Source organism: Elephas maximus, chromosome 4, assembly GCF_024166365.1.
Source record: "Elephas maximus indicus isolate mEleMax1 chromosome 4, mEleMax1 primary haplotype, whole genome shotgun sequence".
Classification (NCBI taxonomy): Eukaryota; Metazoa; Chordata; class Mammalia; order Proboscidea; family Elephantidae; genus Elephas; species Elephas maximus.
This window is the reverse complement of record NC_064822.1, coordinates 157902892-157916467: the sequence shown is the minus strand read 5'-3', so window position 1 is coordinate 157916467 and position 13576 is coordinate 157902892. Positions and strand designations below refer to the sequence as shown.

The following is a 13576-nucleotide window of genomic DNA, read 5'->3' as shown; positions in this document are numbered from 1 at the left end:
CAGCTGGGAGGCTGTTCTCCCCCCTCTCAGATCAGTCACTGCCTCCCGGGTGTTTCTCCCTCCGGCTGCGCCCCTACGCCGCCCGTGCTAACCTACTAGGCTTCCTCCCGGGATGGGTTCGGGGGGGAAGGGGTGGGCCCCCTTTCTGTGCGGTCTGCCCCCCTGGGCTCTGCCCCAGATCGAGCTCCGAAGGTCACCTGCCTGGTGCGCTGGCTCCTAGTTCTGAAAACAGTCGCTGTCTGCCCGTATTTGTTCGTCCTCCGTCTCTAAGTCTGTGCTTGTTGTTCAGAGTTCATAGATTGTTATGTATGTGATCGATTCCCTTGTTTTTCCGAGTCTTTGTTGCAAGAGGGATCCGCGGGAGCGTCCACCTAGTCCGCCATCTTGGCCCCCCCTCCTACCTGTGTTTTATTGACTATGCAAAGGCATTTGACTGTGGGGATTATAACAAATTATGGATAACGTTGCAAAGAATAGAAATTCCAGAACACTTAATTATGCCCATGAAGAACCTGTATGTAGATAAGAGGTAATTGTTTGGACAGCACGACAGGATAATGAGTGGTTTAAAGTGAGGAAAGGTATGTGTCAGGGTTGTATCCTTTCACCATACCTATTCAATCTGTATGCTGAGCAAATAATCTGAGAAGCTCGACTGTATGAAGAACGGGGCATCAGGATTGAAGGAAGACCCATTAATAACCCGCAATGTGCAGATGTCACAATCATGCTTGCTGAAAGTGAAGAGGACTTGAAGCACTTGCTGATGAAGATCAAGGACCACAGCCTTCAATATGGATTACACCTCAGCATAAAGAAAACAAAAATCCTCACGACTGGACCAATAAGTCACATCATGATAAGCCAAGAAAAGATTGAAGCTGTCAAGGATTTAATTTTACTTGGCTCCACAATCAACACCCATAGAGGCAGCAGTTAAGAAATCAAAAGACAGACTACATTGGGCAAATCTGCTGCACAGGAACTCTTTAAATCTTTGAAAAGCAAAGATGTCATCTTGAAGATTAAGGTGTGCCTGACCCAAGCCATGGTATTTTCAATCATGTTATATGCACGTGAAAACTGCATGATGAATAAGGAAGACAAGAAGAATGAACGTCTTTGAATTGTGGTGTTGGCGAAGAATATTGAATATACCAGGGACTGCCAAAAGAACGAACAAATCTTTCTTGGAAGAAGTACAACCAGATTGCTCCTTAGAAGCAAGGATGGTGAGACTACATCTTACATACTTTGGACATGTTTTCAGGAGGGATCAGTCCCTGGAGAAGGACATCATGCTTGATAAAGTACATCCACTTTTTTTTTAAAGAGAGAAAAAGGAGGAAAGTATAACAGGACTTCTGGACAATGTTGACTGCGTATCTGAGATCTCTGGCTATTAATGTAAAAGGAACCCAATTAATATAAAATGAACCCAATAACCCTAGTTATGTATGTGTATCTCTATGCTCCTGTGTAGTATAGAGTAGGTAGATAGTTGGGTTTAATGAGGATTCAGGATCTGGTAGATGAGTATCATGGAGGGGAAAGGTGAAGAATTTAAGCTATTTGCAAGAGCAGGTGGCGGGGGCTATAATGTTTGAACATAGATGCTTAGCTGGGTTTTGACGGAAGTGAGGACACTAGGAAAAAATGGCCGGTAGTAAGAAAGTGAGAGGTGTTAATGGACTGGAAGCCTTGATGGGGCCAAAGGATTGCTGGTGTGGGAATATTAAGGTAAGTGAGCTGAATGGATAAGAATTAGTGGTCAGATAGGGTAAGCAGAACTGCTATGTGTGGAACTGCATGATTAGTGAATGGTATTCTTAGGTGATTATGTCTCCCCAACTGTTTATTTTCTTTCAGAGTGATTAAGTTCTCTAGTGTATTATTCCAATGATGGCGTTACCATAAAATGCAGGGGAGTGCACAGTTTTCTGAATAATCCATCTAGCTAAACAGTAGATGACAGCCGATTATATTAGTTCAAAGATTCCACGAATTCCAGTAAAGAGAAAGCCTTGGTATACGATGATAATAAGCAATTTTAAAGTAAATTAATTCTTTGAAAAATAAACCAAAAATGAAACAAATGTCAATTTTATCACCCTACATTGCTATCACACAGTAGCATGTTTCCCATATTGCCTGAAAATAAAGCGTCTTTGGAAAGATGGAAAAGTGTGTGCTTTGCTTTGTTTGCATTATTATCAATAGTGATTAATAATTAGTTGTAGCGACGGCTGTTCTGATGCACCACACACACACACACACACACACACACACACACACACACACACACACAGTCAAAAGCAGAATATGTTTGGGGTAGAAACAACATATTGCATTATATAATGCTTTACACTTCACAAAACATTTTCACATTGATTAACTCCTTTGAAAGTAATAATTTGTTGCCTTTTCTGAAAAGATCTGGAAGTACCTTCAAATGAGCACTCCATTCATTGCTAAGTTGAATTCAAGGTCTTTTTTTTTTTTTTTTGTAACAAGGCTAGTAGTTGCAGTTATTTCCTCTCCACTCCTTTTTAAACACTATTAAAAGCTTCTCTCTTCCTTCCAGCCTCTTGCCTCTAGTAGAATGGTAAGGCCCATGAGCTGTGTGATTTTCGAGTTCAAATAATGACATCGTGCCTGGAAGTCAGTTCCAAGTCCACAATCTTGTTTTGGCAGGCTATTTATGTATGACCTCATTATTTTTCTTAATCTGTATAACAGAAGGGATTAAAGATGACTTACTTCAATAAATCTATTATCAGAATAGGTTCTAAATTCCTTACCCGAATGGGCCGAGCATAGGCTTTGTTAGGAGAAAGCACATGAACGACATCAGCTCATTAAATATCGTTGCTATGATCTAAAGGGCTCAAACATAGCCACACGGTGAGGATGGCAAAGGACCTGACAGGGTTTCGTTCTGTTGTACCTATGAGCTGCAAGCGACATGAGGGCACCTAACAATGACCCAAAAAGAACAACTGCAAACTTCTCTCGCCTGCTCAAATTCCTGCTGCTTCCTGCCCGCCCCCCTCACCTCCCCCGCCCCCTTTTTTTTCTTAGTTCTTTACTTTCCTAACGGCTGTCATTAGTTAGAGGCAGGAAGAGAGTAGGGAAGGGAAGCTAGGAGTTGGAAAAAGGAGGAAATCCAACAGACCAGTTAAGCATGTCTGCGACTCTCCTGCTTCTACCCAGGGGCTCAGAGGTCGACTCAGCATTTCTAGCAGAAATGACGCTCCAGCTGAGGCTCGGATGCCCTGTCCAGAGCCAAGGCGGTCACGGAAAGGGCCACACTGACGAATTTTATGTTTCAAGTCGAGGGGCGGCGGCGCGTTTCAGCCCGGGAGCCCCCTCCTCCAGTCCTGGTCAGTGACACCCCTAGACCAGGCCCTCAGAATTCCCAACCCGCCCCTCAGCGGTCACGCGGCCGGCGCGCGAGCGTGCGCTTGCTTGGCAGCCCCGGCGTCCGCCCTGCCCACCGGAAGGAGCGGCAGCGCCAGCGTCCTGCCACCTGTCCGTCACGCGGCCGCCCAGACTGCCGCTGCTTCCGATTGGTCGCAGGCCTGGGCCAGCCCCCTTCCAGCCCTGCCCCCCACAGATGGACAGGCCGGGGGGGCGGGCTGGCGTCAGCCCCGCCCATCGGCGGCCGCGGGCGGCCCGCCCAGCTGTCAGTTACGGGGGCGGCCCGGCGGGCGGGGAAGGCGCTCGCTGCCTCCCTTCTCGCTTGCTTGCTCGCTCACGCGCGCTCCTTCTCGCCGCCTGTGGCGAAGTCGGGGCCGCCCTAGCGGCCACCACCACCTCCTCCCCCGGCCTCTTTCCCCGGTCCCTTGTGGGCGCAGTCCCTCGCGCCCGCTCACCCCCGAGCCGTGAGTGACACCGCGTGAGGGCCGGTGGGTCCGGAGAGTCACCGCGGCGGCGCCGGGTGGTGTTTAAACCATGTTCAGGAGGATTTTGCAGAGGGTAAGAGTGAAACCGTCTTTCCGGCGGCGCGTGAACCAGGACAGCCCGAGCCCGTGGTGGCGGGCTGTCGGTGTGTTTGCCTGAGGGCGCCGCCGCCGAGCTGAGGAGCCGAGTCGGCGGCGCGGGCACCCTCCTGGGCGCGGGCTCTTTCCTTCTCTAGGCCCCGCAGCCCGGGAGGCGGTCAGGCCTGGGTCGTCAGCCCCGGGACGGGCAGTGGGAGCGGGGAGGGCGGGTGGGGCGGTGGCGGGGCGGCAGGCCGGAGCCCCGGGCCAGGCACCGAGCCGCCGCACCCCGCGCGCCCAGGCCCGGCTGCAGCGCGGGTCTGTCACCGAGAGCGGGCTGGCGAGCTGGGTGGAGGGTGTGGTGCAAGCGCGTTCTTCCCCTGATCCTGGAACGGGAATGAAAATGGAGTTAGCGCTTGTGGGACCGGCAGCCAGCCCGGCAGGCGAATGGTAGTGGGCGATGGTGGGAAGCCTAGCTGTGCCCCCAGGCTCCCCGCCCACCGCGGCCCCCAACTTTAGGCGACCCACACCTGTCATACACGGCTTAGGTTTCTTATCTGGACAATGTACGAGGGTAATGTGGTGAAACCCGGTTTAGCGTGGGCCCAGTGGTGTTACTGACAGTGGCAAAGTCAGCTGAAAACCAAAAACTCACTGCCGTCGAGTCGATTCCGACTCATAGTGACCCTATAGGACAGAGTAGAACTGCCCCGTAGAGCTTCCAAGGAGCGCCTGGTGGATTTAAATTGCCAGCCTCTTGGTTAGCAGCCATAGGACTTAACCACTAGGCCACAACGGTTTCCCAAGTCAGCTGAGAAGGAAGATATTACTCCCTGTTGGAAACCTTTTTTTTTTTTTTTTCCAATTAAAAGTGTTTTCACCCTCTAAGCCCAGTACCTTATTTTACCCATGATAGAGTAAATCCACAGTGTCATCAAACGCTATACACTTAAACTCCTTCAGTTTCTGCCAGTGCTCTCTCCGTTTGAAATCTGGAAAAACGTATGATATGACGATTAGAGCATTGGAAAGCTGTAGGTGTATTGTTTGAGAATCAGTTCCTAGAATGACATAATTAAAATCTCTGTCCCTATAAGAGGTACTGTACTCAAGTTTTTGTTTTGGATAGCTTTTGTTTTTTGATACAGTGGTAGGTTGTAACAACATGTAAATGATTGAAAAGTAGGTACCAAACCCATTATTTGGTGTCTGAGGCAATAGGATAACTAGTTCAAAAAGAAAAAAAAAACCCAAAAACCAAACCCACAGCCGTCGAGTCGATTGCAACTCATAGCTACCCTATAGGATGGAGCAGAAGTGCCCCACAGAGTTTCCATGGAGCACCTGGTGGATTCGAACTGCCGAACTCTTGGTTAGCAGCCGTAGCCCTTAACCACTATGCCACCAGGGTTTCCAAACTACCTCAAAGGACAGAAGAAATTAGTGAATTAGTAGTGTTCAGCCAAGGAATATACAGAGTTGAGTCACCCCATGTATAAAACAGGAGTGTTCTTGCTTCTGTGTATCTTTCCTGCAGTGTTGGAGTTGTGTGAAACTTGGTCATATATCAGGGGGAGAAGTAGTTAGCTTCTGTATCTGACACCCTGTATTGACATTGGATTACTTTTCGCAGTGGTTTTGTCATAGTTTTTGAAACCTTGATAAGCAGTGATTCTGGCAGTAGCAAGGGCATGCCCTTTACTGTCACCATCAGTTCCTGTGTTCAACAGCAGAGACCTCCGTGCGTGATTTACTTGCAGAACTTTGAGATCTTTCTTTTATCGGGTGTGGAGGAACTGATTACCTCATGCCTCAGATTGTGTTTTTGTCATCGTTCCCCAAGTGAAAATTAATTTGTCTACGGTGTTATTTAAACTTTATAAATAAAAGTGTTTATTGACGTAAGAGTGGCTTGTGGAAGTTACAGATTACTTTTCAGAGATATGGGATTCTTTCTAGAACTCTTGGTTTAATGTTGTTAAGCACTAAGATTATTACATAAAGATCATTTTTAGTGTTGGGGTATGCACATCAACTGTTACAGAAATTTCAGTTGAAACTGCAATATTGGAATTGATTGTTGTTGGTGAAATATGATGTGGAATCATGGTGTCTGAAAAGGTCAGTTGATGGCTGAGTTTCTCAGTCTCGGCACTATTGACATTTGGGACCAGATAATTCTTTGTTGTGGCGGCTGTCCAATGCAGTGTAGGATGTTTAGTGGCATCCCTGGTCACGTTATACATAGATGCCAGTAGCACTGCGTTCCCATGTTGTGACAACCAAAAATGTCTCTAGACTTTGCCAAATATACCCTTGGTTGAGAACCACCATGTTAAACGTATGTACTCTTTAGTAGGAAAGCTTGCAGTGTTTCTCACAGATAACTACTTAATTTTCTTTTATTCAGTGTACTTATATTGAGTATCTTTTTTAAAATAATTTTTATTGTGCTTTAAGTGAAAGTTTACAAATCAAGTCAGCCTCTCACACAAAAACTTATATACACCTTACTACATACTCCTAATTACTCTCCCCCTAATGAGACAGCCCGCTCCCTCCCTTCACTTTCTCTTTTTGTGTCCATTTCGCCAGCTTCTATTGCTCTCTACCTTCACATCTCCCCTCCAGGAAGGAGATGCCAGCACAGTCTCAAGTGTCCACCTGATTCAAGAAGCTCACTGCTCACCAGCACCCCTCTCCAACCCACTGTCCAGTCCAATCCCTGTCTGAAGAGTTGGTTTCGGGAATGGTTCCTGTCCTGGGCACACAGAAGGTCTGGGGACTATGAGCACTGGGGTCCTTCTAGTCTCAGTCAGACCATTAAGTCTGGTCTTTTTATGAGAATCTGGGGTCTGCATCTCACAGTTCTCCTGCTCCCTCCGGGGTTCTCTGTTGTGTTCCCTGTCATGGCAGTCATCATTTGTAGTCTGGTACCATCTAGTTCTTCTGGTCTCAGGATGATGTAGTCTCTGGTTCATGTGGCCCTTTCTGTCTCTTGGGCTCGTAATTACCTTGTGTCCTTGGAGTTCTTCATTCTCCTTTGATCCAGCTGGGTTGAGGCTCATTGATGCATCTTAAATGACCACTTGCTAATGTTTAAGACCCCAGACACCACTCTTCAAAGTGGGATGCAGAATGTTTTCTCAATAGGTTTTATTATACCAATTGACTTATATGTCCCCTGAAACCATGGTCCCCAAACCCCTGCCCCTGCTACACTGGCCTTCGAAGCATTCAGTTGATTGAGAAAACTTCTTCGCTTTTGGTTTAGTCCCATTGTGCTGACCTCCCCTGTATTGTGTGTTGTCTTTCCCTTCACCTAAAGTAATTCTTATCTACTATCTAATTAGTGAATACCCGTCTCCCACCCTCCCTCCCTCCACCCTCTCATAACCACAAAAAGAATGTTTTCTTCTCAGTTTCAGCTTTTTTCTCAAGTTCTTATAATACTGGTCTTATACAATATTTGTCCTTTTGCAACTGACTAATTACACTCAGCATAATGCCTTCCAGATTCCTCCATGTTATGAAATGTTTCACAGATTTATCACTGTTCTTTATCGATGCGTGGTATTCCATTGTGTGAATATACCATAATTTATCCATTCATCCGTTGATGGGCATCTTGGTTTCTTCCATGTTATTGCTATTGTAAACAGTGCTGCAATAAACATGGGTTTGCATATATCTGTTCGTATAAAGGTTCTTATTTCTCTAGGATATATTCCAAGGAGTGGGATTGCTGGGTTGTATGGTAGTTATATTTCTAGCTTTTTAAGGAAGCACCAAATTGATTTCCAAAGTGGTTGTACCATTTTACATTCCCACCAGCAGTATACGAGTGTTCCAATCTCCCCACAGCCTCTCCAACATTTATTATTTTGTGTTTTTTGGATTAATGTGAGCATTCCTGGAGTTAGATGAAATCTTATTGTAGTTTTGATTTGCACTTCTCTAATAGCTGATGATCGTGAGCATTTCCTCATATATCTGTTAGCTACCTGAATGTCTTCTTTAGTGAAGTGTCTGTTCATATCTTTTGCCCATTTTTTAATTGGGTTATTTGTCTTTTTGTATTTAAGTTTTTAAAGTATCATTTAGATTTTAGAGATCAGACTCTGATTGGAAATGTCATAGCTAAAACCTTTTTCCCAGTCAGTAGGTAGTCTTTTTATTCTTTTGGTGAAGTCTTTGGATGAGCATAGGTGTTTGATTTTTAGGAGCTCCCAGTTATCTAGTTTTTCCTCTGCATTCTTAATGTTTTGTATACTGTTTATGCCATGTGTTAGGGCTCCTAACGTTGTCCCTATTTTTTCTTCCATGATCTTTATCATTTTAGATTTTATATTTAGGTCTTTGATCCATTTTGAGCTCGTTTTTGTGCATGGAGTGCGGTATGGGTCTTGTTTCATTTTTTGCAGATGAATATCTAGTTTTGCCAGCACCGTTTGTTAAAAAGACTGTCTGTTCCCCATTTAACTGTTTTGCGCCCTTTGTCAAATATCAACTCCTCGTATGTGGATGGATTTATGTCTGGATTCTCAATTCTGTTCCATTGGTTTATGTATCTGTTGTTGTACCAGTACCAGGCTGTTTTGACTACTGTGGCAGTATAATAGGTTCTAAAATCAGGTAGAGTAAAGCCTTCCACTTTGTTCTTCTTTTTCACTAATGCTTTACTTATCTGGGGCCTCTTTCCCTTCATTATGAGGTTGATTTGTTTCTCCATCTCATTAAAAAATGTCATTGGAATTTGGATCGGAATTGCATTAAATGTATAGATCGCTTTTGGTAGAATAGACATTTTTATAATGTTAAGTCTTCCTATCCATAACCATCATATGTTTTTCCACTTATGGAGGTCTCTCTTGGTTTCTTGCAGAAGTGTATTGTAGTTTCCTTTGTATAAGTCTTTTACATCTCTGGTAAGGTTTATTCCTAAGTATTTTATCTTCTTAGGTGCTACTGTAAATGTTATTGATTTGGTGATTTCCTGTTCGATGTTCTTTTTGTTGGTGTAGAGGAATCCAACTGGTTTTTGTATGTTTATCTTGTATCCTGATACTCTGCTAAACGCTTGTATTAGTTTCAGTAGTTTTCTTGAGGATTCCTTAGGGTTTTCTGTGTATAAGATCATGTCATCTGCAAATGGAGATACTTTCATTTCTTCCTTGCCAATCTGGATGACCTTTATTTCTTTGTCTAGCCTAATTACTTTGCCTAGGACTTCCAGCACAATGTTGAATAAGAGCGGGGATAAAGGGCATCCTTGTCTGGTTCCCGTTCCCAAGGGAAGTGCTTTCAAGCCCTCTCCATTTAGGATGGCGTTGGCTGTTAGCTTTGTATAAATGTCCTTTATTATGTTGAGGAATTTTTCTTCTATTCCTATTTTGCTGAGAGTTTTTGTCATGAATGGGTGTTGAACTTTGTCAAATGTCTTTTCTACATCAATTGATAAAATTTTGTGATTCTTGTCTTTTGTTTTATTTATGTGATGGTTTACATTAATTGCTTTTCTAATGTTGAACCATCCCTGCATACCTGATATGAATCCCACTTGGTCATGGTGAATTATTTTTTTGATAACGTTGTTGAATTCTATTGGCTAGAATTTTGTGGAGGATTTTTGTATCTAAGTTCATGAGGGATATAGGGCTGTAGTTTTCTTTTCTTGTGGTGTCTTTACCTGGTTTTGGTATCAGGGATATGGTGGCTTCATACAATGAGTTTGGGAGTATTCCGTCCCTTTCTACGTTCTGAAATACCTTTAGTAGTAGTGGTGTTAGCTCTTCTCTGAAAGTTTTGTAGAACTCTGCAGTGAAGGCATCTGGGCTGGAGCTTTTTTTTTTGGGAGTTTTTGATTACCTTTTCAATCTCTTCTTTTGTTGCGGGTCTATTCAGTTGTTCTACCTCTGTTTGTGTTAGTTTAGGTAGGTAGTGTGTTTCTAAGAAATCATCCATTTCTTCTACGTTTTCAAATTTGTTAAAGTACAATTCTTCATGGTAATCTGATATGATTCTTTTTAATTTCAGTTGGGTCTGTTGTAATATTGCCCATCTCATTTCTTATTTGGGTTATTTGCTTCCTCTCCTGTTTTTCTTTTGTAGTTTGGCCAATGGTTTATCAATTTTGTTGATTGTTTTCAAAGAACCAGCTTTTGGTCTTGGTAATTCTTTTCAGTTGTTTTTCTGTTTTCCATTTCATTTAGTTCTGCTCTAATTTTTATTATTTGTTTTCTTCTGGTGCCTGAGGGTTTCTTTTGTTGCTCTCTTTCTATTTGTTTAAGTGTAGGGATAATTCTTTGATTTTTGCCCTTTCTTCTTTTTGGATGTGTGCATTTATTGATATAAATTGACCTCTGAGCACTGCTTTCGCTGTGTCCTAAAGGTTTTAATAGGAAGTGTTTTTATTCTCATTGGATTCTATGAATTTCTTTATTCCATCCTTAATGTCTCCTATAATCCAATCTTTTTTGAGCAGGGTATTATTCAGTTTCCAAACGTTTCACTTCTTTTCCCTGTTATTGATTTCCACTTTTATGGCCTTATGGTCAGAGAAGATGCTTTGTAATATTTCAATGTTTTGGATTCTGCAAATGCTTGATTTATGATGTAATATGCGGTCTACTCTAGAGAATGTTCCATGTGCATTGGAAAAGAAAGCGTACTTGGTTGCTGTTGGGTGGAGTGTTCTGTATATATCTATGAGGTCAAGTTGCTTGATTGTGGCATTTAGGTCCTCTGTGTCTTTATTGAACTTTTTTCTGGATGTCCTATCCTTCACCGAAAGTGGTGTGTTGAAGTCTCCTACTATTATTGTAGAGCTGCCTATCTCACTTTTCAATGCTGATAGAGTTTATTTTATGTATCTTGCAACCCTGTCATTGGGTGGATAAGTATTTAATATGGTTATATCTTATTGGCTTATTGTCCCTGTAATCGTTATATAGTGTCCTTCCTTATCCTTCATGATGGATTTAACTTTAAAGTCTATTTTGTTAGAAATTAATATTGCTACTCCTGCTCTTTTTTGATTGTTGTTTGCTCGATATATTTTTTTCCATCCTTTGAGTTTTAGTTTGTTTGTTTGCCTAAGTCTGAGGTGTGTCTCTTGTAGGCAGCATATAGACAGATCTTGTATTTTAATCCATTCTGTCATTCTCTGTCTCTTTATTGGTGCAGTTAGTCCATTTACAGTCAGCGTAATTATGGATAGGATTTTTTTTTAATGAATTCAGTGCTATCATTTTGATGTGTGTTGTTGACAGTTTCTTTTTCCCACTTAATTTTATGTGCCGAGTAGATTATCTTTATATATTGTCCTTTCCTCATATTCGTTGTTGTTGATTTTGTTTCTGCAGAGTCTGTATTTTTTTCTTGTATTTTATTTTGATGAGTAGGATAGTTTGTCTCCTTTGTGGTTACCTTATTATTTACCCCTATTTTTCCAAATTTAAACCTAACTTTTATTTCTTTGTATCGCCGTATCTTCCTCTCCATATGGAAGATCTATGGTTACATTTCTTATTCCCTCTTTATTGTTTTAATATTGTCTTATGTAATAACATCGCTGTTACCCTGTTTTGAGTTTTTTTTTAATATTGCTTTGTTTTTTTGATTTCCCTGTCTGGGTTGACTTCTGATTGCTCTGCCCAGTGTTCTAGTCTTGGGTTGATACCTGATATTATTGATTTTCTAACCAAAGAACTCCCTTTAGTATTTCATGTAGTTTTGGTTTGGTTTTTATGAATTCCCTAAACTTCTGTTTATCTGGAAATGTCCTAATTTCTTCTTCATGTTTAAGAGACAGTTTTGCTGGATATATGATTCTTTGCTGGCAATTTTTTTCCTTCAATTTTTTAAATACATACTCCCATTGCCTTCTTGCCTGCATGGTTTCCGCCAAGGAGTCCAAGCTTATTCTTATTGGCTCTCCTTTGTAGGTGACTTTTCGTTTATCCCTAGCTACTCTTAAATTCTCTCTTTATCTTTGGTGTTGGCAGGTTTGAGTATAATATGTCTTGGTGACTTTCTTTCAAGATCTACCTTATGTGGAGTTCGATGAGCATCTTAGATATCTTCTCACCTTTCATTATATCAGGGAAGTTTTCTGCCGAGAAATCTTCAAGAATTCTTTCTGTATTTTCTGTTGTCCCTCCCTGTTCTGGTACTCCAATCACTTGTAGGTTATTTCTCTTGATAGAGTCCTACATGATTCTTAAGGTTTCTTCATTTTTTAAAATTCTTTTATCTGATTTTTCTTCAAATATGTTAGTGCCAAGCGATTTATCTTCAAGTTCAGAAATTCTGCCTTCTACTTGTTCAATTCTGCTCCTCTGACTTTCTTTTGAGTTATCTCCTCTGTAAGTTTATTGTTAATGTTCTGAATTTCTGATCGATGTCTGTCTATGGATTTTTCCAGATTATTAAATTTTTCTTTATGTTCCTGAATGATCTTTCTAATTTCTTCAGTTGCCTTATCTGTGTGTTCCTTGGCTTGCTCTGCGTATTGCCTCATTCTCTTCCTGATGTCTTGAAGGGTTTTGTTTATTAACCTTCTGTATTCTGGCTCTGGTAATTCCAGGAATGCGGTTTCACCTAGAAGATCCCTTGATTTTTTGTTTTGAGAGCTTGTTGAGGTGATCATGGTCTGTTTCTTTATGTGACTTGATATTGACTGTTGTCTCAGATCCATCTGTAAGTTATTGTATTGGTTTGTGCTTGCTTACTGTGTCGTAGCTTATTGGTTTGTTTTGTTTTGATATACCCATATGCGTTGTTTGAGTGAGCTAGCTTGATTATTTTCACCTTTGAAGCTCTGACGTCCAGTCCCCAGATGGCTAGAGCTGTTATCAGGTATATCAGTCTAGGAGTCCATTCAGTTTTCTTGTATGAATTCAGCTCATGTGTCCAGGTAGCTGATCATCAAGTGTGTGGTACAGGCTCTGTCCTACAGTCTTAGAGGGGCAGGGATGGTTGTTGTATGTACCGGTATCTGATTGCAGCAGGGGTCACACTCTGAACAAGGCTGAGGCTGAGAACTGACTCGCGAGTGTCTCTGAGGAAAGCGTGTTCCTGTTCCCTAGAGCGTGCAGGTGGGTGGGTTCTGCAGATGCACCATGGGCACCTAAAGTTTTTAGTTGTAAGGAGTGGTAGGTACCAGTTATCCTTGGGCCCCTGTTGTGGGTGTCTGGATGACCTGAGTAGAGCTACCAGTCCTTAGGTCCCTGATGTGGGTAGGTGAGGACCTTGTTTAATAGGCAAAGCAATGTCAGACATCAAACACCCACCTCTCCACCGGATAGCTGAAATGGTTGGAGTCTGCTAACAAGGGCCTATTCTCCTGAAATAGGCCCACACAGGTCCATGCAGAAGGGAAAGGTGCTCAAAGTCCATGGACCATTTATGCCTGGACAGGAACCACGTCTGTCTTGAGCTCCCCTGGTTAGTGGAGCTGGCAAATTATCTTTTCCCCCAAATGTAAACTTTTTCCTTCTCCAAGTCTGAGAGAGTGGCTCTAGGTGCTCAACGGGACCTATCTCAGTCCCAGAGAATCAGCTGCTGAAGCCGGCTTGGGGGTGAGGTGCAGTAAA

The 13576-nt window shown here is 42.6% G+C and overlaps 1 protein-coding gene across 10 annotated transcripts in view; it reads left to right on the top strand.

Moving 5' to 3' along the window:
* Nucleotides 1-3678: 3678 nt before the first annotated feature.
* The window catches only part of EEA1 (early endosome antigen 1), a 345249-nt gene continuing 335351 nt past the window's right edge, over nt 3679-13576 (top strand). For 7 of the 10 annotated variants that reach the window (XM_049884056.1, XM_049884055.1, XM_049884053.1 and 4 more), the window contains exon 1: nt 3680-3978. Coding sequence is in view for 1 of the 10 variants with exons in the window: in XM_049884043.1 (XP_049740000.1) it covers nt 3955-3978 (24 nt within the window). In the remaining 9 variants the exon portion in view is untranslated. Of the gene's footprint in view, nt 3979-13576 lie in introns of all 10 variants that reach the window. The other 3 variants (XM_049884047.1, XM_049884050.1, XM_049884048.1) reach the window with 1 other exon arrangement.